Source organism: Rhinatrema bivittatum, chromosome 10 (assembly GCF_901001135.1).
Source record: "Rhinatrema bivittatum chromosome 10, aRhiBiv1.1, whole genome shotgun sequence".
NCBI classification, from domain to species: Eukaryota; Metazoa; Chordata; class Amphibia; order Gymnophiona; family Rhinatrematidae; genus Rhinatrema; species Rhinatrema bivittatum.
The window spans coordinates 38,267,953-38,292,714 of NC_042624.1; the positions used below are offsets into that span (position 1 = coordinate 38,267,953).

A 24,762-nucleotide genomic window follows, 5' to 3' on the forward strand; every position below is an offset into this window, starting at 1 on the left:
GACAGCAGCTGAGAAAGGTACAAGGAACATATCAGTATTTACAGGATAGGTTGCTTAATGAGGTTAGAACAAGGTTGATTTTTTACAGCGGTTAATGAGGAATAAATAGATTATATAATGATAAATATTAAAGCTTAATTACAGCAGTTATGGTGGATTATATAGATAACTTATTAAACAATTAAACACATATATATAAAGTATTAGCTTATTTACAGCAGTTACAGCAGGTAATAACGGAGTCTTGATTTCGACATATAGGTTGTAAGTTTTAACTGGGTTACAGTGGAGCACGGTGGGAGGGTGGCGGGGTAAGGGGAGGGAGGGTAAGGGGAGGGAGGGTGGGGGTATGGGTGGGTTGACGGGTGAGGCTCGGGTGGATTCAGGGTGGTGAGGCAGGGGAGAGACAGGGGGGAGCGATTGGGGGGGTTTCAGGGGGGTAGACTATAGGGGGCCGGGGCAGATTTAGGGGGGTGGACTACGAGGGGCTGGAGCAGTGGTAAGCCTGTCGGAAGAGCCAGGTCTTAATGCCTTTTTTGAAGATGGTTAGGGAGGGTTCAAGACGGAGGTATGTGGGGAGGGAATTCCAGAGGGCGGGGCCTGCGATGGTAAAGGCTCTTTCTCTGGTGGTGGATAGGCGGGCAGTTTTGAGGGGGGGAGTGTGGAGGGTGCCTGTGGAGGTGGATCTAGTCTGTGGAAAAAGGAGCAGTCTAAGGGTATTATGGGACAAGGCCAAAACTTACAGGCATAAGTTGCTTTTTTAAAAGACACAAACATACATTTAGCAAAATATTTGTACCATTTTACACCTGCTAATTATTTATTTATTTTTTATTTATTTAAATGATTTTATATACCGACAGCCGTTTGCACATTGTGTCGGTTTACAAGTAACTTACAACCAAAATATATATTGGCATTGCCTTTACAAAGAACAGTATGCAAGATAAACACATATAATTATAATTTTTATAATTATTATATTTAAATATATTTTATTTAAAATTATATTATATATTATATATATTATATATTATTCTATGTTAAAAATAAATATATAAATATTTAAAATTAAATTTAAATATATTTAAATCTATCATAAATATCTTATGATTTTTATAAATATTATATTATATATTAATTTATGGTATGCAAATAAGTTGGGCTCACATGTGCCACGCAGATTTCAAAAGCCAGAAAGATACGTGTGCATCTCCCACAGTGCATACATCTAGAAAGTTTTTTTTTAAAAGGGATGGGGCATGGGCATGTCCTGTATAGGGCATGGGCATTTTGGGGCATGAACCTGAGATGTGTGCTTAAATACATGACCTGGCATACACTGAGGACTCCTGCAGTGTATCTTTACTTCTGCTATAGATGATGTGTAAGTTAAAATTTAAAGAAAACTAGGCAGATCTGCAGGGTTTTAAAGGTTGAGGCTAACTAAGGGCAGTAGAAGCGGGATTTGCACACCAATTTGGTGCACATATGCACATGGGAGGACTATTTTATAACATGCATGCAAATACTTGCGCAAGTTATAAACTAGCCACATCCCTGAGCTCACATATGTGCCCGTGTACTAGTTTGAAAGTTACTGTTCCTGCACATATAGTTTTAAAATAAGTAGAAAAAGTATGCATATTCAATGCATTGCATGTATTACTGTATAAGCATATGTACGCTTATATGTTCTGGGGTAAAGATATGCGTATTTTATGATATGCCTGGGTAATAAAATACTTTTGTAGATCTACAAGTAGCCATATATGTGACTTTAGGCCATTGCATCTAGTTGTTTGAAAGTTATTCCCCCTGTGATCAATCAAACCCAAGTTTTTTAAAAATTAATTAATAACAAAATATGGTGGTATATTAGATAGAGATTATAGAAACACATAACACAATAAGAGTAGCATATATGTTTATGCTTTTATCTATTTTTTAAATTGTGTTTCTTTTTTTTTTTACTTTGACTCTGATTTTTGATTTTCTGCTGAACTTAGCCAGCTAGTGCTCAAAATCAGCATCAACTTCCTACATTAGGGGCTCAAACCAGAAACACTGGCCAAATTTAGCTGGCTAGGAAATCAAGCTGGACAAATTTGTCTACTTTGTGGGATGATATTTCCAGCTCTCAGGTCTAGCCAGTTAAGCTTTTACTCAGCCAAAAGAAATAATACTGAAAAACAGGTCCTAAAATTTCAGTGCAATCAGCAACTGAAAAAAAAAAGATCAATTTTTTTTTTGTTCACAAAACTACTATGCATAACTGATATAAATGTGCAGTCTACAGTGTTTAAACTACCATGTCCAATGTGGCACTAAAGATCTGCTGCATTGCTGATTGAATAGAAAATCCTAGCAGGAAAATGCTTATAAAACTTAATCTATCTTTGTGAAGATTTATCTTGAAAGCAAAAAAGAATGAATATCTGGACTTTTATGACCCGTTAGAAATGTTAGGCCTGGATTCTCTAAGGTCGCAGATCTTAGAGAATCCGGCGGTAATGGGGGGCAGGGGGGCGAAGCGGGGGGCGGTCCTGCAATTGCTGCTGGCTTTCACGCCAAATAACTATACCATAACAGGTGTAGTTATTCGGCGCGAAACTGGCGGCAATAAGGAATCTTACCTTTCGTCGCCAGCAATGTGTCCGCACTGTCGGCCCCGGTGTCGCCTCAACTCCTCCTCTTCCGGGGCCGACTCCACCCCGAGCTAGCTATCGCACGTGATATGTATATCACGCATCTTATAAATGCTGTCATAGTTAATAAAAAGAGGAAATGTTACAGAGAGATTTTAAAGTCATACTTCAAGCAGATATTGATATCATGAGCTTGGAGAATTTGGCCACTGAGCGAAATCAGTAGTACTAAAACCTCAACACCATGGCGGTCTTCTTTGACCTGAAGCATTTTGCACATGAAGCATAAATGAGATAGCAGTGGTAGATTTTAAAAGGGTGCACGTGGGCGTACATGTGCACACGCTACCCGGCATGCAGGCGCGCACATTTTATAAAATCCAGGATCGGGGGGGGGGGGGGGGGGTGCACCTTGTGTGCGCCAAGCCCGCTCCAAGGCCACTCCGAGCCGCGCTACCTTCGCCTGTTCCCTCCCAGGCCGCTCTGAAATCAGAGCGGCCTGGGAGGGAACTTTCCTACCCCCACACCCCACCTTCCCTTCCCTTCCCCTACCTCCCCCGCCTTTTCCCCCCTACCTTTTTTGACCTCTTTTTTGTTGCAAAACTTACTTCAGCCCTGGGGCTGAAGTAAATTGTGCATGCCGGCCGACTGCCGGCGCGCGATCCCTGGCACAACAGCAAATGGCCGCTGTGCCTGAAGCCTCTGACCCCACTCCACCCCTGGACCACCCCACCCACACCCCACCCCCTTCCCGCCCCTTTAGTAAGGCCTCCAGATTTACACATGTAACCCTTTGAAAATCCTGCCCACAGAGAAGAAACTCTGTTACTTTTCCCCATAGAATGACTTGCAACTGTTTTTCAATAACTGCACTCCTAAATCAATTTAAAACCATCGTCCTCAAATCAAAGATTTGCCTACTACTATTACTAGTTAATAAATAATTATTGATGGAACCCTGCTCTTAGTCAGAATCTTTCTAGCAATATAACTGGGGAACTTCTTTCTAGCTCCATTCTCTACCATCAGTTCTTATTTTAACATTAAACTGCACAGTATAGTAACTGAGTTAAAGTGTAAGCTCTTATGCATGACAAACTTATTTATTTGATTTATATTCCACTTTCCAGCAAAGCAGATTTCATTCAGGTATTTCCCTGTCCCCAGAGGGCTTACAATCTGTTTATACCTGAAGCAACAGAGGGTAAAGTGACTTGTCCAAGGACACAAGAGCAGCATTTGGATGTGAACAATGGTTTGTAGCCAGCTGCTCTAACCACTTGGCTACTCCTCCACTACAAAACATACCAGCACAGATGGAAGTAAGTAAAACAGTAGCAACACTCAAGTGATAATAAAGTAAGACGGAAATAATTGGGTAGATTCTTAGTAGTCAGGAGCAACTGTGCAGACTGGGTCAATAATCTAGAAAATTCCAGATATTCATTCTTCTCCCTGTCTGCTTTGCTTTCAAGATAAATCTTCACAAAGATAGATGAAGTTTTATGAACATTTTACTGACTATAGAAATGCCAGTTTTAATAGATTATTCAAAAATTTTCAGTATTTATATTATACAGTAGAGTGAATGCCAAGTTAATTAACATATGTATGCTTTTTAGTATAATTTGTTGATTGTTCTATGTAACGCTCACAGGCGAAGTTATATTTTATTGTAAACCGGTGTGATTTGTATTTTATACAGGAATATGTCGGTATATAAAAGTTAAAAATAAATAAATAAATAAATATATGAAAACCACAGATCAACGTACAGCTTTAACACTCATTAGTAAATAGACCCCTTGTTGCGGTCCGCTCCGTGACCCTCGCATCCCGGCCCTTACCTCAAAGTTCTAGCTGGGCCACTCGATGCCTGAACCAGCTTTGTGAGCATCTCCGCGGGGGAGACGCCATTATCCTGGGCTCCTTAGGCACGTGCGCGTGCTGTCACGGCACTGATATAGCCCGTTTCCCGCCAGAGCGCGCTCCGCCCCCGCTCCGGACGTCAGACGCCCAGTCCTACTTAAACTTCCCGCGGACCCCACTACGACGCCTTGCAACCGGGTCCCTTGCAGAGCCCAGTTGCCCTGAGCCCCGGTGTGTGACTCACTCACACACCGTTCCTGCTTGCCTGCCTGCTTGGTCTACTATGTGACTTGCTCGCACTTCTAACCTCTTAGTTCTTGCCTGCTTCAGCACCTGTCCAGGTTCCTGCCTGGTCCCGCTCTGCCTGCCTTCAGCTTGCTACAGTTCCTGCCTGGTTTCGCTCTGCCTGACTTGGGCCCGCCGCAGTTCCTGCCAGGCCTCCTTCATCCACTTCAGCTCCAGCCTACTCAAGATCCGGACCAGAGATCACCTAAGTTCCAGTGGCCGGGTTCCTTCGGGCTCCTCCCGGGGGGACACCAGCTTCCAGGGTGAACCTCCTGAGTCCCAAGCGTCTGGGTTCCCAAGGGCTCTTCCCGGGGGAGTACCAGCTTCCGGGTGAAGCCTACTGTCTACATCAGCCTGGTCTGCCTACCGGCCTGCTGCCCCGAGACCATAGTCCAACTACCCCAGGTCTCCCACAGGCCGGTCTAAGGGTCCACTGTCTAGCTAGTCCCCAACACCCCTTACTTTGATATGATTACAAATGCACAGCATACAATAATCAAATTCTGCATAACTGTGTAATAATTTCACATTTATATTAATATTATGTATTTAACTACTTGTTCCTTATGTTAATGTACTGGATGAATAAAATCCCAAGGAGGGGTTATAACATCTAAACATTAAGCTCAATATTAAATAATCCTTTTATGCATGACATGGCTACAGAAAGCCGGATGACGTCCCAAATAGTGGGATAAACGTTCCACTGAATATCCTTGATTAAAGTTATCTAGCAATCATTGCTGGGTAACTTTAAACCTAACAGATATGATTTTGAATATCACCACTTAGGTGTAAAGTTATTCGGTCTTGTGTAGCTGATAGCTTTAGCCTTAAGTGGCTGTATTCAAAAGAATATAGCAGCCATTAAAGGTAAAAATAAAGGTGACATACCTAGTGGCCCTATTATTGTGTTCACCCGAGCTCCAAATGCTGTGCCCTGCCAGGCCAAACCCCAGATATGTGCTTGCAGCCATATTATGGCATATGGCCTTCTATACTATCCAGGGATAAATTATACACATGCCTTTTTTTTTTTTTTATAAATTTTTTAAATATTTTCAGATATATAACAATATTTCACAATACCCAAGCAATAGAGATTTACAGTAAAATATCACTTTTACAAGAAAAATCATAAAGAAATATTCTAAAATCTCAAATTTTATAGGAAATATGAGGGGGAGCCAAGAGAGAGAAACAAATAGAGCTCTTACATTCTTAGAAAATAAACTTAATATCTCGCAGAAACAGATACATTTGAGCATTTCCACAACCTAACTATCTAATTTGAGCTTCCTGGGTGTGCGCATCTAGGAAGGACCTTAGTTGTAATGGTTCAAGAAATACATAATTTTCATTTTGAAATCTTATTAAGCATTTACACACACATGCCTTTTCCATGAAAATATACAATTCTGTTTGTCTTGTGCAACTAAAGAGGTCTTCTGAATGTAATCAAATACTAACCTTGTTTGCTTGCCTTGGCCATGAGTGGCAAGAAGTCTTTAGATGTATAGAATCCTTGATTTACAGTCAGTCCTTGGAATATCTTGTCTACGTTTGGTTCTGGTAAGCCTGTTGATTAAACCAAGAGATTGTACACAATTAGAAAATTCTTCTACCTGAAAATATTTGACTGCTGCATACCTTTAATCAACCAAAAGAATGCTTCATTTATTGCATGTGATGCAGTTCCTAAAGCATACAACTAACTATAGGAGCCAGCCCAATGAAAATAGTGTTGGGGAAGGCCGTAACATGTCAACCCTGGATCAAAGAATGGCTGTGCATACCCTGGCTCTGAGCCTTATCCCTACTGCATCATTTCCTTGGGATGTTAACTTGTGGAGCAGGAGAGCTGGGAGTAAAAGTGACCCTGGGACAATAGTGTGTACCTGAATTCCAGAAGGTTCATTCCTCCAACTGCTTCTTGCTTGAGATTCTGGGGGGAATCTCCTTTTCCAACACTGCGGATCTCTCCTTCCTTCTGGCTCTTAAGGCTGCACCTAACTCTCTAAATAACTAAGCATGCTCCAAGGGACTTTATACCCCAAGAAGCCTTTCCCCTAAAAAGGTGGGGTTTTGACAAAGGGAGGATTACAAAATGCAAAACCCCTCTTTCCCACTGAAACATGATAGAAAACTTCTGGGAATAGTATTAATAGTGACGGGCAAAGACCCATTCCATTTTAAAATTAAATATTATTTTTAGTTTACACTAACTCAAATAGTGTGCACTAATTCCAAATAATGCACACAGACAAACTAGTACGCACTATTTTGTTAGTGTGTGCTATTTGAGTTAGTATGCACTATTTCACGTTAGTGTGCCATATTTTGAATTTGTGCACATTAAAAGCAAAAAAAATAAATAAATACATTTTGTGGGAGTTTCGTTTCTTATTTAAAACAACATGAAATGATGTAGACAATGTTGTTGATATTGTCTTTGTTGTTGCAAATGAAAATACATCCCTACTTCCAATAGGTATCCAGAGAGACCAGTGGCCCCTTACAGGTTTCTGCATACTTTTATCACTGCTAAACAATATAATTGGGATGTTACAGAATGCTTCTTTCCATTCTTGCAAATGCAGTTTTTATTTCATAACTAAGGAGCTTCACATTTTCAATAATGAGCTCATGATGATGAAAATATTAAAAGAAATGCTGTGTATAACTTGTACATTTATCATAATCATCCAGAAAGAAATAGGAATGAATGTGCAGTAATGGCATCTTTTAATTTTAAACACTTTAGTTCAGAATATTTTCTAAAAAGGTGATTTTGTGGTACAAATTAAGTACAGGCTACATCTATTCCAGACATAGACTGTATTATCAAAAGGCTTTGTTTAACTCACATATGTCTATAATCATTCAAAAAGACATCACCATGTGCATGAAGATGAACTATGAAGAGTAATCATATGGTTTCCATGCACCTTTTTGAAAAAGGCAGGGTACACCAGCTTAAATTAACACAGCAGTACGTGGTAGGGATGTGAATCGTTTTTTGACGATTTAAAAAAAATCGTCAGATATTTTTTAAATTGTCAAAAATCATTAGTCGCGAATCAATAGAAATTCCCCCGATTTATCGTGAAAAATCGTAAATCGGGGAAGGGGGAGGGCGGGAAAACTGGCACACCAAAACAACCCCTAAACCCACCCTGACCCTTTAAAACAAATCCCCCACCCTCCTGAACCCCCCCCCCCAAATGTTTTAAATTACCTGGTGGTCCAGTGGGGGGGTCCCGGCGTGATCTCCCGCTCTCGGGCCATTGGCGCCATTTTGGCTGCCACTAATATAAATGGCGCCAATGGCCCGATAAAAAAAAAACCCACCGAACCTTTAAAATGACCCCCTTGCCCCCCCCCAAAAAAACCTTTTAAAATTACCTGGTGGTCCAGCGGGGGCACGATCTCCCGCTCTTGGGCCCTCGGCTGCGTTAATAAAAATGGCGCTGATGGCCCTTTGCCCTTACCCTGTGACAGGGCAAAGGTAGCGCCGGCGCCATTTTGAATACTGGCAATACGGCCCGAGTGCAGGAGGTCGCTCCCAGACACCCGCTGGACTTTGGCAAGTCTTGTGGGGGTCAGGAGGCCCCCCCAAGCTGGCCAAAAGTCCCTGGGGGTCCAGCGGGGGACCGGGAGCGATCTCCTGCACTCAGGCCATATTGCCAATATTCAAAATGGCGCCGGCGCTACCTTTGCCCTGTCACAGGGAAAGGGCAAAGGGATATCGGCGCCATTTTTATTAACGCAGCCGATGGCCTGAGAGCGGGAGATCGCTCCCCGTGCTCCCGCTGGACCACCAGGTAATTTTAAAACCTTTTTGGGGGGTTCGGGAGGGTGTTTTGATTATCGGATCGGGCGCAGAACTCAAATCGGGCTGGGCGATAAAAATGTTAAGATTTGGATCGGAACCAGAACCAATCAGATTCCGGTTCCGATTCACATCTCTAGTACGTGTAGCACGTAACATATTTTAATTTTATAATTCTGTAATTAAGGCTAAACTATGAACATAAGAAATTCCCATACTAGGTCAGATTGAGTCCATCAAGCCCAGCATCCTGTTTCCAACAGTGGCCAATCCAGGATACAAGTACCTGGGAGGTACCCAAACACTAAAGTATATCCCATGCTACTAATGCCAGTAATAGTGGCTATTTCCTAAGTCAACTTGATGAATACGAACTTATCCAAACCTTTTTTAAACCAATATAACTTGTAATGCAGCTTTAGCGAACTTTTTCAAAACAAACTTATGCACATAAATTCACTTTGAAAATGCTTAGATAATTTGTCTGGTAGAAACATAGATTAAGTTACACCTCCTCAGTGGGTGTAACTTGTATGAGCTAATATATTACATACTTTGGGAAATCAAAAATTATGAGGTAAATATTCAATGCCACATAGCTGGATAAGCTCAGACTTATCCAGCTAAGTGGTAGCATCTGAATATCCATTTGTATTCAGTGGTCACCACTTAACCAGATGATTACTTATCTGGTTAAGTAGTTAGCTGACAAAGTGGTGTGTGGAACAGGATATAACTGGGAGGAGTTACTTATCCTGCTAACTTAGACATAGATTCATCATTTTGCTATATATATATACAGCAAAAATAGCATCCGTGATAAAAAGAAAAGGGGGGGCATGGTTAGGCTAATTTTCCTGATTCTGCATTGCATCTTATTTTCAATCTACCACAGCTGCATAGGTGATTCTGGTGTGAGAGAGAGAGAGAGAGAGAGAGACTTTAAAGATGCTTACAGAAAAGTTAGTTATTTATACCACTATATGAGGGGGCATTGGTAACTCAGGGTGAGGTTTGTGGGGTGGGGTGGGCTTTAGGGGGCAATTTAACATGCACATACATATAAACAACCTTTCATCACTCCAAATCAGATTAAATCTTCACGGTTTGTACATATGACTATGCATGTAAAACTGCCCACCAAAAACTACCCCACACCAGATACTTCACTCTGAGTTCAAAATGCCCCCTCTTACAGTGGTATAAAAAGTTCAAATATAAGTACGCTTCCACAGAAGCGCTCTATCTTTCTCTCTCTTCCCTCTCCCCTCCGAACCAGCGTTTATGATAAATACTGTTTTGGCTGGTAATACACAGCTAATGCAGGCATAATGCACAGAAAAAAGGTGTAGTTATTTCTGGCATTAAATTCTGCGATAGTGCACATTACTTCATCGCACACCACATTAACCGACCCTCATTTCCATTTACTCCACACAAACTCCTCCCACTCAAATACTAATTTTAAATTTGCGTATACATTTTGTGATGTGGTATTTATCGCCTGCATTATGGTGTTATCGTGGGCGTTAGGGCTGTTTAGTGATATTGAGACTAATCCGGATAACCGGGTGATGCATCAAGCCAGTTTAGGGTTCTAATGCATGTTATATCATGTATATCACGAGATATCTCTGCAGTTGTGCACTTTCATGGCATATCGCATGATATACATGATATTTTGCATCTCCCCATCCAGTTGCACTCTCCTATTACAATGACCTTCTATGGATGCAATTTGCATGCATAAATAATGCAAATGCATGCAGAGAAATTCATTACTAATCAAGTCTATGTAAATATTTTATCACGGCAGACTGAGAAGGTGGTTAGCGATGATAAAATATTTACACCTATTTGAAAAGTGTTAGATGTGTGGTGGGAGACCCGGGGCTCTAAGGTGGGTACCGAGGCTCCTACTGCACATTTAAAGCAGCAGAAAAATTACAAAAAAATAAGTTGTGGCCAAAAAGGGAGGTTAAGTATGAATCAGTGCAGACCCCTATCTCAACCTGGGGCCACCAGATGAGGTGGCCCCAACACCACCAAAATGTGAATGTGTTAAAAAAAAAAAAGGAACCGTGTGGTGATGGTCCCCCTCATCCTTCCCCAAAACACACAAATTCATGTGACCATGGCTCCTAATACCAATACTTCTTCAAAGTACAACATTCATACCCCCCCCCCCAAGTCCCTACATTAATTCTCCCATCCCCTGGCCCCAGCTCCCCCAAAGTCATACACTCAAAACCCTTACCCCTGGCTCCCGAAGTTCATACATTCAATCTTTCCACCTTCCCAAAGTACATCACTCACCCCCTATAAAATAAGTTCAGGATGCCACACTCTCCCCCCACCCCGACAGCCATCAGAACCCATGTACCTTAAATTGGATCCTGCATAAGGGCCGGGTGCACCCTCACACTCAGCCCAATGAGCACCATTTTCCAAAATCTTATTTATTTATTTATTTATTTATTTATTTATTTATTTAATAATATTTCTTAATCGCCTATCACCATTTCTAGGTGGTTAGCAATAAAAACGTACATAATCATAAAAAATACCAAATTACATTAAACTACAAAAATAAAAACCATAAAAATGACCAAAAATCCAAAATTTCATGTGGTTTTCTTATTGTTTTGGGGGGAGGAAGGGCACAAAGGAAAAAAAAACCCCCCAAACCCACCCAACCCTTCAGATCTAATTATTTACAATCCCCCACCCTCCTGACCCCCCAAAATTTGCCTAAAGTCCCTGGTAGTCCAGCGGGGGTCCCAGGGCGATGTCCCCCTCTCGGGCCTTCAGCTGCCACAAATCAAAATGGCGCTGATGGCCCTTTGCCCTTACCATGTGACAGGGGCTATCGGTGCCATTGACCAGCCCCTGTCACATGGTAAGAGCAATGGATGTCCCACACCATTTTTTAAGATGGCGCCGGCCGTCCATTGCTCCTACCATGTGACAGGGACCGGCCAATGGCACCGATAGCCCCTGTCACATGGTAAGGGCAAAGGGCCACTGGTGCCATTTTGTTTACTGGCAGCCGACGGACCGAGAGCAGGAGATCACTCCCAGGACACCCGCTGGACCACCAGGGACTTTAGGCAAGTTTTGGGAGGGGTCAGGAGGGTGGGCAATGGTAAATAATTAAATCTGAAGGATTGGGGTGCGTGCTAACGGATTTGTGTTTGGGTGCACTAACGGGAGCTAGCTAACTCCCGTCAGTGTGCGCCGATCCGCGGGAATACGAACTTTTCCTGCGGCTACATGAAACCGAAAGCAAAAATGATCAGGCACCCGAAGCACATCTCTAACCCTCATCATTATTTGTATTCCCTGCCAAATAAGCTTTACTTTCTCTTCCCAGTTTTCATGTTTATTATAGGAAACAATCCAATCACCCTAAACAGAGAACGCTCAGTCTTAATAAGCTCTGGTAAAATATTCCAAATAGTTGGTCCTTGAAAATAGAATGAACATTCCCTAAATTCATCTAAACCAATCTCTCTAAATGATGGTACACAGAGTAAATTCTTATTTTCAAATCATAAGGATCTCACTAGTTAGTATAATTTCAAGGCTGCACTGAAAGATGGAGAGGCAAGACCATGGATTCCCTTAAACACAAGAATAGCGACTTTAAATTTCACACGCCAAATTATGGGGAGCCAATGTAACTTGGCCAATATGGGAGAAATTTGCTCCCAAATTTGGATCCCAGCAATGATTCTGGTAACGGCAATTTGTACCAGCTGCAAGGCATGGGTGGTAAGGGTGTGTATTTATTTAAAATGAAACTGCAAAACACGATGGATAAAACTAATTCATTTCATTTGGAGTCTCCCCGGAATGAAACAAACCTTATTTGTTTATTTTTTTTAAATAAATTATTTGGGTCTAGGTCTAGGCCCAAAGCCGGGGCTTTGACTAGGGCATAGGCTGAGGCCCAAAGCAGGATCCGCGACCTATGCCTGAGCATGAAGAAGGCACCTTGGCCTAGGCCTGAAGCTGGGACAACATCTAGGGCATAGGCCGAGGCCTGAGAGTGACGCCAGTGTCTCAGTGGAGGTATGGGCTGATGCCCAGGCGTCAGTCGAAACCCCCAAAAATCAAACTAAAAAAATGAAAACCTACCTGATCTGTCAGATATCTGATTAAGGCTGGGTCCCAACACAGGGGCATCAGCCTAAGCCAGGGCCTGCACCCATGCCCGATGCTGCAACCTGGCCCAGAGGCCAGGCCCTGATCCTAGGGCCTTGGCCTGGACACAAACTGAAGGCAGGTCCCGATGCCAGGGCCTCAGCCTAGGCCGTGGCCCAGACCTATGCCCAACATTGCGACCCGGCCCACAGCTCAGGTCCCTACACCCAGTCCTATGCCAGACATAGACCCAACACAACAAACTGACCCAGTGGCTGGGTACTGATGCTGGGGCCTAGACCCAGGGTCAGGTCATATTCTTGGTCCTCTTCTTTCTTTGACACTTGCTAGCCAAATGATGCCATCTGCTGGAGATAATGCGCCAAAGTTAATGAACTCCAGCATAACCCCAAAGGATGCCGTCATTGTGCTGCAGGTCGAATAAAGAAGAGGACGCTTGAAAAGGAGCTCCCAGGCCTGGGCCTAACTCTGGGCTGAGGCCCAGGTGTCAAGCCTGGGTCCAGGCATAGGCCCCGGCTTCAGGACATGGCCCATGTGTTGGGTCATGGCATTGGCATCAGGTTGGGGTTTGGAATGAGGACCTAGTGTCGGGACCTGTCCTCCGGGCTGGGCCGCGGCATCAGTCCTGGGTCCGGGCACCAGCCTAGGCCTAGGCATCAGGTATAGGGTTAGACCAAAGCCATGGCCTATGTATGTTCGAGGCTTAGGCCTAGTCCAAAATGGCAGATCCCCACTGGACAGGGTAAGGGGGCAAGGAGGGATCCTGACCCCGGCATTTTTCTGGAAGGGTGGGCACATTTTTGTTTTTTGACTATTTGGGGGTTTTTTTATTAATTGCTTGATTTGGATTATTTTTTCCCAAATCAGTTTTATTCAAGTCATAGAAGAATAATAAACAAACATGGTCAAAGACGTTGCATGTATGAGAGCATAATCAAAAGGAACATAAAGCATTGAAAACCATCAGAATTCCTCCAAAACCTAATGATTTTACGTTTTGTGGTATCCCTTCCCACTATAAACCACATTCAACCTCACCTGATACATTTACCCACTCATACCAGCTGATTTTGAGCCAGATCTCAAATGGCCCCATCACATTGCCTACACCTCAATTTAAAAGAGTCTGACAATTTTTTCCCATAGACAAAAATACCCATGCATAGTTATCAATTGTTTAGGATGAAGCATCTCTTTTTTCGTCAGATTTCCAGCTGAGCCATCTGTTTCATCATGTCTTTCCAATCCCTCACATGAAGTAGAATTACTAAATCATCAGGTACAGGGATGTTACCAATTCCTTCCCCTAAGATTGCTCATCTAAATAATGTGAGAGAAAGGGCTATTTCCATTGCTAGGCCCCAACTGTGGAACTCTATACACAATAATTAAGGATGGAAGCTGACATTAAAATATTTAAAAAGGGCATTAAAACATGGCTATTCAAACAAGCCATCCAAGAAATTTTAATCTAATGATTTTAACCTACTGATTATATTATCACTGCTCTTACTTTACTGCTTCTCTGTCTAAATTTTGATTATTTAGTTTACTATTTTATTTTTATTATGAAACTATGTATTTACTTCTTTTTCTTTTTGGAAATGCAAATATTTTAAATGAATATTTGTTAGCTAATGTAAACCAATTTGATATGTTCTCACGAAACATCAGTATATAAAAATTATTTTAAAAAAATTAAAATCATATTTACAATATAATAACACTTTTTTTTTTGCTATCATCAAGGAGACAATGATAATTTTTCTTCACCAGAAGGGAAATATATACTCCTATACAACAAAAGCCCTGACCAACAGATCTCACAATCTAAAACGTTGTTTAAAGAGCCACATACTTGTCTGCAATAGTTTTGCATTTTAACACAACCTGTAAACATATGACAGAGTCCCGGAATGCACATTACATTTATTACATATATCTGATTCCCAGAGGTGCATAGTTCTGCCTAGGGACCTTGTAATATATACCCTATGCATTAGTTTGAACTGGATTTGTCTTAATTTATTGGGCAAGATGTGCTTAAAGATACTCAGAAAAGCCAATTTCAAGCCCCCCTTCTCAATAGGAATTTCTAGCTCATCACTCCACTTTTGTGCTAACAGCTACAAATGAGTTTCTGACAAAGTGGATTTAAGATGGCCCAAATTGCAAATGTATTACATTTGAGAACTCTTTCTAAAAAAGTTTCATCCTCATCAGTGAGAGCTAATAAACCCAAATCTCCATTAGTCAGTTGCTGGCAATAATGTCTTCCCTGCAGGTATGCAAAAAATTGTTTGGGGGAATCCCCCAAGCCTCCTGCAACTGCTGGAAGGAATATAGAGTCTTTGATTCCCCATCAACCCACTGGGATACAGATTGAAGCCCACTATTTGCCCAATCCCGGAAAACGTGAGTATTCCTCCCAGGGAAAAAGTCATAATTACCAACCAGAGTTAGAAAGGGGGAAATTGAAACATTGTGACTAATACCCTTCCTCCACCAAGACCACATTTTACACAGCACTTTTAACCAAAATGCTGAACAGAGTACAGTAGTTAACCTGGATCCAGACATATGCAGCAAGTTTATAGGATTATAGGGCGCAGTCCAATCCCTCATCAGGTCCTCTACATCAAATTTGTTCTGAATAGCAACCCAGTCTTTGATATGGCACAAAGGACAGAAGACATTATAAATTCACAAATCAGGTACAACCAATCTACCTTCCAGTTTCCCGCATATGGAGAGTGTCAAATTTAATGCGTACACGCTCCCCCCCCCCCCCCCCCCCAGACTAGAAATTATGAAAGTTTTAAAGGCCTGAAAATCTTTATTATTAATCCAAAGTGGTATCATTTGAAGACAATATAAAAATTTAGGAAGTATGACCATTTTTACCAAGGCACACCACCCCATAAGCGATAGAGGTAGATCCTTCTATTTCTATAATAGTAGCTTAGCTTTATCCAATATCACAGTGAATTTAAGATCATATAGCTCTTTATCCCATTGTGCTAACGTGATTCTCAGGTAACTCAAACTATCTTTTGCCCACGCAAGTGGGAAGGTCCCGCCCCTGCCACCTATCAGGCAAGGGGGAAGCCTGGGACATACCATAATTGATCTTGAGACCCACAAACTTCCTGAAATGGAGTTCTGACAAGTCCCAGGATTGTTAACAAAGAGCATCATGTCATCTGCAAACAGACCCAGTTTCACCCACTTATTACATATACGCAGGCCCTAAAATGTCTCCAACTCTTGCAATGTTTTGGCTAAAGGCTCTAAACATAAAACTAAGAGTAGGGTGGAAAAGCAGGCAGCCTCACCTAGTTCCCAGACCCAAGGTGAAAGGTTGTGACAATATCCCATTAACCAACAATTGTACTTGTGGCTGGTGATATAATAGGCGGATCCATTGAATGAAATGGTGTCCAGGACCAAATTTTTGCAATACCCACAATAGATAGGACTATTCCACACAGTCAAAGGCTTTGGCAGCATCCAAATTGATTAACACCTCTTCCTGCCCATGTTGCCCAGAAGATTGCAATGCTTAAATTGCTTTCAGCAAATTATTATTGGAAAGCCTGTCCTTAACGAATCCAGTGATCTGGCAACACTAGGGACTGGAGAATGGTGTTCAGGCACATAGCAAGTGCAGCAGCTAAAATTTTAATGTCTTGGTTCAGCAATGAAATGGGCAATATGTCTCCGGAGATCTCGGATCTTTACCAGGTTTGGAAAGCAGAATCATCGTGACCAGATTTTGTCCTGCCTCAAAAAAGCCATGCTCATATGCCGCATTAAGCATCATTCGCAAAAGAGTTAAAAGTTTATCACCCAAAATTTTATAGAATTCCAGGCGCAGACTATTGGGTCTAAGAGTTTGAACCAATTTCAGTTGCGTAATAACCCTGAGAATCTCAGGCTCTGTATGAAGAGTCTCCAAAGCCTCTTGCACAGAGTCAGGCAATTGCGGGATAATCATGCCATCAAAAAAGGCTTGCCTGCTTTGCTCCCCTGTGTCCCCTGCCACATAGATTCTTTTTAATATATTGTACAAAGGCCAATAATATACCCTCAGTATGAGAATATGAGCAAGCATTATGTTTAAGATGCGTAATCAAACCACGAGGGCCTTTGCTGCTTTTAACTAGCTCAGGGCCAGATTTTAGTACCCGCGCGGGCGTAGATTTGTGTGCGCAACCCGGTGCGCACAAATCTATGCCTGATTTTATAAGCCGCGCGCATGTTATAAAATACAGGGCTGGCGTGCACAAGGGGGTGCACACTTGTGCACCTTGTGCGTGCCGAGCCCTAGGGGAGCCCAGATGGTTTTTCCTGTTCCCTACGAGGCCAGCCTAGGGGAAGGGAGGGGAAGGTGGGGGGAGGGGGGTGGAAGGAAAGTTCCCTCCGAGGCTGCTCTAATTTCGGAGCGGCCTCGGAGGGAACAGGGAAAGCCATCGGGGCTCCCCTAGGGCTTGGCACGCGCAAGGTGCCCAAGTGTGCACCCCCTTGCGCACGCCGACCCTGTATTTTATAACATGCGTGCATCTGCATGCGCATGTTATAAAATTGGGCGTAGATTTGTGCACGCCGGATTGTGCGCACAAATTTATGCCCGCGCGTAGATACTAAAATCTGGCCCTAAGCTAGTTAAAAGCAGCAAAGGCCCTCATGGTTTGATTACGCATCTTAAACATAATGCTTGCTCATATTCTCATACTGAGGGCATATTATTGGCCTTTGTACAATATTATCAAAGAATCTATGTGGCAGGGGACACGGGGGAGCAAAGCAGGCAAGCCTTTTTTAATGGTGTGATTGTCCCGCAATTGCCTGACTCTGTGCAAGAGGCTTTGGAGACCCTTCATACAGAGCCTGAGATTCTCAGGGCTATTACGCAACTGAAATTGGTTCAAACTCTTAGAGCCCTCATACAGCCCTACCTAACCCCCTCCCCCATACCTTTGTAATGCAAGTTGCGCCTGCCTCTGGGCATGAGTAGGTTGTGTGCACCGGCCGAGTGCCAGCGCGTGATCCCCCAGCCTAGAGGCCCTATGGAGGACTCTGACCATTCCCACGCCCCGCCCTTTTTTCAAGCCCCGGGACATACGCGTGCCCCGGGGCTTGCGCATGTCGCCGGGCCTATTCAAAATAGGCTCAGCGCGTGTAAGGCTTTTAAAATCTGCCCCTTAGCCATTAATTTGCCTGGCTTATTTCCCCACTGATGTAATTTATATTTGTAATAGAATAGATTTTGTTGTGCCTTACTGGTCAGACCTTCATGTAGTTCTCTCTGTACTGTCTCGCCAATAGTTCTTACTTAGCAGTCTGAGAGAGATCATCAACATGCTGCCTTTTTAGGAGCTGAAGACGTTTCATGAGGCCCACCATAATGTTATTGCTTTCCTTATTTTGGCTAATTTGATATGCTATGATGTGGCCCCACATGACAGCCCTAGCTGCATTTCAAAAGGTGATATCGTTAATATCAAAGGGATTTTTAAACTCCATATAATCATCCCATTTTTGTTTTAAAAATCCCTGAAAACATGGATCATTATATAGCCAGGGAGCCATCTTCCATTGTGCCCTTCCCTTCAATCCCAGGGTTCCTCTTAATGAGGAAATCACATGTCATGATCTGAGAAAGGAACAGCTGAAATAGTGCTGAATTCCAATTTAGTGAACAAAGTCTCTGCCATTAAAATGTAATCAAACCAATTGTAGAGACTGTATACATGAGTAATGTGTACACTCCGCACCACCAGGATTCAAAGTGCCAGTCGCAATTCTTTACAGAGAAAACCCTCAACAATATCTGCCTGATTTTTCTTCTGATTTTTTTGCTGGCTTACAATCTATCCTGGGATTGTCAATGATATTTAAATCCCCTCCCAGTATGACAGCATAATCATCCCAGGTGGCAAGTTTAGATACTGCTTAATTTGTTTTATTTCACATGAATGAAATGAATCAAGTAATCAATGAACCAAAATTTGTGGGAAAAAATCCTCCCAAAAACAAACCAAAAAACAAAAATGATTTTTTTTCCCTGCACATTCTTAATAGGTAGTAGATTTAGGTAGGGATGTGAATCGTTTTTTGACAATTTAAAACAATCGTCAGATATATTTTAAATTGTCAAAAATCATTAGAGCTGCGATACATTAACAATTCCCCCGATTTATCGTCAAAAATCGTAAATCGGGGGAGGGTGGGAAAACCGGCACACCAAAATAACCCTAAAACCCACCCCGACCATTTAAAAGAAATCCCCCACCCTCCCGAACCCCCCCAAAATGTTTTAAATTACCTGGGGTCCAGTGGGGGGGTCCTGGCGCGATCTCCCACTCTCGGGCCATGGCTGCGTTAAGAGAAATGGAGCCGTGGCCCTTTGCCCTTACCATATGACAGGGCAAAGGTAGCGCTGGTGCCATTTTGGTTCCTGTGACCTGACGTCACGAGTGCAGGAGATCGCTCCCGGACCCCCGCTGGACCCCCAGGGACTTTTGGCCAGCTTGGGGGGGCCTCCTGACCCCCACAAGACTTGCCAAAAGTTCAGCGGGGGTCCGGGAGTGACCTTCTGCACTCGGGCCGATTTGCCAATATTCAAAATGGCACCGGCGCTACCTTTGCCCTCACTATGTCGACATAGTGAGGGCAAAATGGCGCCAGCGCTACCTTTGCCCTGTCATATAATAAGGGCAAAGGGCCACCGGCGCCATTTCTCTTAACGCAGCTGTGGCCAGAGAGCGGGAGATCGCGCCGGGCCCCCCCCCCCCACTAGACCCCAGGTAATTTAAAACATTTTGGTGGGGTTCGGGAGGGTGGAGGATTTATTTTAAAGGGTCGGGGTGGGTTTTAGGGTTGTTTTGGTGTGCCGTTTTTTCTGCCCTCCCCCCTCCCCCGATAAAACGATTTTTTAACCTAAAAAAACTAAGACGATCAGATCCCCCCCCCTCAGCCAAAATCGATCATTAAGACGATCTATCACACGATTCACAACCCTAGATTTAGGCAATCCCAAATATAAAGAATTACCCCAAAAATAGGCAAATCTTTGAAAAATACACAATTTAAAAAAAGCACCCTAGTTTTACAAAAATATGCTGTATGTAATCAGATATATATATTGTAATGTTCATTATTGTATGTTTTTTAAAAAATAAAAACAGATTTATCATAAAAAAAGCACCCTTAACTAACTTGCTTCTTGTGAAATTTGACACTTTATCGTTAATTTGGTATCAAGATTTCCCAAATTTCAAGCCTTCGAAACAATAAGGCTAGAGGTATCATCAGCTAACACTTGTACTGAACTGACCTTGTCCCAGCCATGTGACTGGGGTAAGGTCTAGGGATCTGGGATGTGGTTGGGACAAGGTCATGGAACTGGAATATGAGAGGTGGATTTGGGGAAGGTGAGGGGTTCAGAGAGGGATTGGTTGGGGGTGAGAAGATACTTTAAAGGAAAACAGGATTACTGGATGAGGTTAGAATGGACTGGAGGATAAGAGGACAATCAGCTAGATAGATAAGAAGGGGATGGGGAAGTAAAGATGATCAGAAGGGTAGAGAAAGGCTGATGGGGTGAGACATTGTTGGTTAGGGACATGCATATGAGGAAGAGAGAAAAAGATGTATATATTAAAGATGTGCATTCATTTTTCCCGAATTAGACAATTTCAACGAAATTGTCTAATTTGACATGATTTGGGGCAACAAAAACCAAAAAGAATTTTTCCGAAATTTCAGAAAAATTCATATTTCAAGTTAGTGTGCACTAACGGGACTGAAAATCGGGGGCCCACGAAAAAAAACCAAAACCTAGCTGTGGTAAAAACAGTTTCCCGCAGGGGCCTGAAAATGAAGCCTGAAATGAAAAAAAAACAAAACAATGCACATCTCTAGTATATATATATATATATATATATATATATATATATATATATTTGTAGCAGGATAACTTTAAACACGTATATTCAGCAGACGTTTATCCCACTGAATATACTACACAATGTAGCCGAATAACTTGTCCTCTATATAATATCCTGAATATTAGCCTTTTTGTTTTTAATTTTCCATGCCTTGCTGATGTTGGACTAGGAGTAATTTCCCCACATCTTAGCACTACAATATAAACAAACATTCCTCCCCCTGTTCATTATTAACCTTCTACACCAAATCCTGGCTCCTTTGCCAAGACTGGCAGGGGAAACTTAGTACAAGTGTAGAACAGTTAGTCATGGCTAGGAAAATCAACCTCTTAAGCTGATTGACTGGAGAGAAGCTCTCACTAAATATAAGTTTCTGAAGAGGACCCAATTAAGCCCAAGCTATCACCTCCCCCAACTACTTGGAGATACACTGGTGCCAGCCTTTACAGAGGCTAGGGAAGGATGGAAGCATAACTGGCCTGCATGGCTGATCAAGGTGTCAATCCTTCCTCAAGATAAGAAGCTCCTTTTTTGCATGTCCATGCTATACATATATTAGTAGAAACATAAAATGATCACAGGGCAAGTCACTTCTCAAAGAGATCTAGGGCCTCATTTTCCAATATCGCATGCAATACCAAAAAGGGGTGTTACCTTATGCTAATAAGCATGTGTATTGCAACACACTCTTAACCCAATTTGAGCTACATTGCAGGGGGGGGAGGGAGGGAGGGAGGGAGAGAGAGAGAGAGAGAGAGAGAGAGAGAGAGAGAGAGAGAGAGAGAGAGACTTGCTATAGTGCCTCTTCCCTAGACAGGTATTTGTATCCCTATGGGAGGCCCACCTAGTAACTCGAGGTGGGGATTAGGTATGAGTGTAGGGGGTTGGGGGCCGCTTTCACATTCAACATGAGACGTACGAACAGAACAGTGGTCTCTTGTGAAGATTTGATGGCCTTCGGAGTGAGGAAACTCACTCCAAGATGAGATTTGGGCAATGTTCTCTCCACCTAGCTTGATGGACACTCTACCTGGGCAACAACAAGCTAGGTGGAGAGAACATTGTCCAAATCTCATCTTGGAGTGAGTTTCCTCAGTCCGAAGGCCATCAAATCTTCACAAGAGACCACTGTTCTGTTCGTACGTCTCATGTTGAATGTGAAAGCGGCCCCCAACCCCCTACACTCATACCTAATCCCCACCTCGAGTTACTAGGTGGGCCTCCCACAGGGATACAAATACCTGTCTAGGGAAGCGGCACTATAGCAAGTCTCTCTTTCTCTCTCTCTCTCTCTCTCATGATAAACCTTTACCGGCCTCTAACGCTCAACGTACTGCAAATGAAAGAGGTGTAGCTATTGGCTGCATTAGGAGCCATGCTAACACTGTGGCACATGATAACTCTTTCCTACTTTACATATGCTCCACCCCCTGAATAAAAAATTCACATTAACGTCTGTTAGTGCAATTTGCAGAATTATCTCCAGCGGTAACTCCTTGGAAAATGACCCCCCTAGTCAGGTAATTAAGGAATAACATGGTTAGATCACCTAGGATGAAAAATGAACCTCTCAAGAAATCCCTAAATCTAATTATGTAGTTTCCCAAGATGGCTAGATCGAGGTCTGACAAAAAAGGGCAGAGATGGGTAGGGGGAAGGAAAATACACATACAGATTTGAACTTCAAATCTACGTGTGTATTTTCAAGTGCACTGCTGACCCACATGTTGCAAAGTCTTTCGGTAGTCTTGTGCCCATGTACCATGCAGCTAATTTTCAAAAGTAAACTACCTGCACAGTTTCCCCTTGTAAATAAGCTACCAGATAAATGGTAATAAATGTACCTGCACCTGTGTGGGTTACTGAAGAATTACCCTCAATATACAGTAACTGTAACTTTTATACATTTTGGGGACAACTTTCAAAGGGATAATCCCTGGCTTAATGTAAACATTTACCTGAGGAGAAGGCTCTTTTGAAAATAGCTCTCTCCCCTCAGCACTTGCACCCACAGTGTGGGTAATGTTTCCTATGGAAAAAAGGAGGCATAGCTGAAGTGGGATTGAGGTAAGCCAGAAAATATAACTGTGGGGAATGTCATTTTGAAATCCCTGAGTCTGATTTTTCTATCAGACAGACAGATGATTTTTTTAAAGGGAAACTCAGCAGTGAATTTCCCTTTTAAAATTGGCTTGCAGACCCACAAATACTGAATATCCTCAGGCCTGCAGCTTCCCCCTGCTTCTTTTCCAGTTTCTAAAATTTGTCCTGCCCAAAGCAGCTACTGAAAAATGTTCACGAATTCAACAGCAGCTAAGACGCAGAATAAAATGTACCATAGTTTCACCTGAATTTCTTTGCACATTTTTTTCATAAAACACGTAATTCAACTTCTTCCAGCTTAGAGCAGAACTCTAAAATTGTCATGAGGACAACGTGCGACTTTCAGATGCAAACACTTACAGTTTATAAGTTTCCATGAATTGCTAGTAATTGCTACCATTACCATGAAAGTATCTTCAGTGCTAGACAATTGTAAAGCTACAGCAGGATCCATTATTAATAGAGAGTTTGCTTCCCAGCTTTAAAGGATTTTGAAAGACAAAGCAGATCAAGGTTGCACTCTGACTATACTTAGCTAGAGACTATTAGTAAATATGTAGTTCAGCCTTGAAGCTGAAGACTCTTTCACGAAGAACTGAAAACATTTTTTGCCATAGCAACACGGTGGAAACATTTGATTCCATAAAGATTCCTTAACATTCTTGACTATTTTTTTTACATTTCAGTACCCAGAAATATGTAAAACCATTTATAGTAACAAAGAATTTTTCTTTACTGTTACTAAGATCTATAGTAACCAGGGCAACTGCAACACAACCGGGCTCCTGAAATATGACAACTCCTTACTTAATGAATACACTTACAGAAGCACCAAAAGGAATAAAAGGCCACAGCTTTATTAATTTGACCCTAATAATGGAGTCAAACCTAAATACAGAAGCCAGAACCACCTTATAGACTAAGACAGGTGCCACTTGACTCCTGTCTTTTTTTCTACACCAGACTAACATGGCTGTCCCTCTGAAGATTTTTACCCTAAGTAAGTACACGAGTCTTATACTGGATACCTAACACACAGGCCTTAATGATCTGCAAGATCCCTTTTTGAGCCCCCAAGCCATGTGAGTGAGCTTATGTCTGAGTTTACCAGATATTTTGCCCTGTGCAATCTAGGCAGTCAACCTTCTGAGTCTGTGACAGGACTATAATAGGGAACCTTCAGCCTGCCATTACCAGGCCTTACCCTCCAGTGACAGACACTCCCATTCGTGCGACCTTTCAATAGCTGCTACTGCTTGAAAATATACCCTTCCCCGCCCCCCCCTCCAACTGCAATAAACAGCTTGTTAACATCTGAAAACTGAGAATCTAATATTAAAACAGGGGGATTAATTTATTAATAGAGTGATGGCTATCTGAAATGTCCAGATATACCATGATCAGTAAGATGGGTGGGCAAGGATAAGATGGGTAGATTTTTAAAGAAGTGCGTGCGGAGTTAATTTGTGCACGCTACCTGGCGTGCACAAATGTACACCCAATTTTATAACATGCTCGCACTGCCACGCGCATGTTATAAAATCTGGGGGCGCGTGCAAGGGGTGCACACTTGTGCACCCCCTTGTGAGCGCCGAGCCCTAGGGGAGCCCCGATGGCTTTCCCCATTCCCTCTGAGGCCGCTCCGAAATCGGAGCGGCCTCGGAGGGAACTTTTCTTCCACTCCCCCCCCCCACTTCCTCTCCCTTCCCCTATCTAACCCACTCCCAGCCCTACCTAAATACCCCCCACCTTATTTCAAGTATTTACGCCTGCTGCAGGTGTATCCGGTGCGCCATGTGCCGGAGGCCTCGGTCCCACCTCCGGACCAATCCCGGACCTGCGCCATGCCCACACCCCGTCCCTTTTTCAAAGCCCCTGGACATACGCGCGTCCCGGGGCTTGCACG

The 24,762-nt window shown here is 42.7% G+C and overlaps 1 protein-coding gene across 1 annotated transcript in view; it reads right to left on the reverse strand.

Annotated features, from left to right (window-relative positions):
- DPYD (dihydropyrimidine dehydrogenase) overlaps window positions 1-24,762 on the reverse strand; it is a 2,453,390-nt gene that overhangs the window by 1,241,172 nt on the left and 1,187,456 nt on the right. The window contains exon 9 of the mRNA XM_029618068.1: window positions 6,273-6,380. Within this exon, the coding sequence (XP_029473928.1) occupies window positions 6,273-6,380 (108 nt within the window). The remainder of the gene's footprint in view (window positions 1-6,272; window positions 6,381-24,762) is intronic.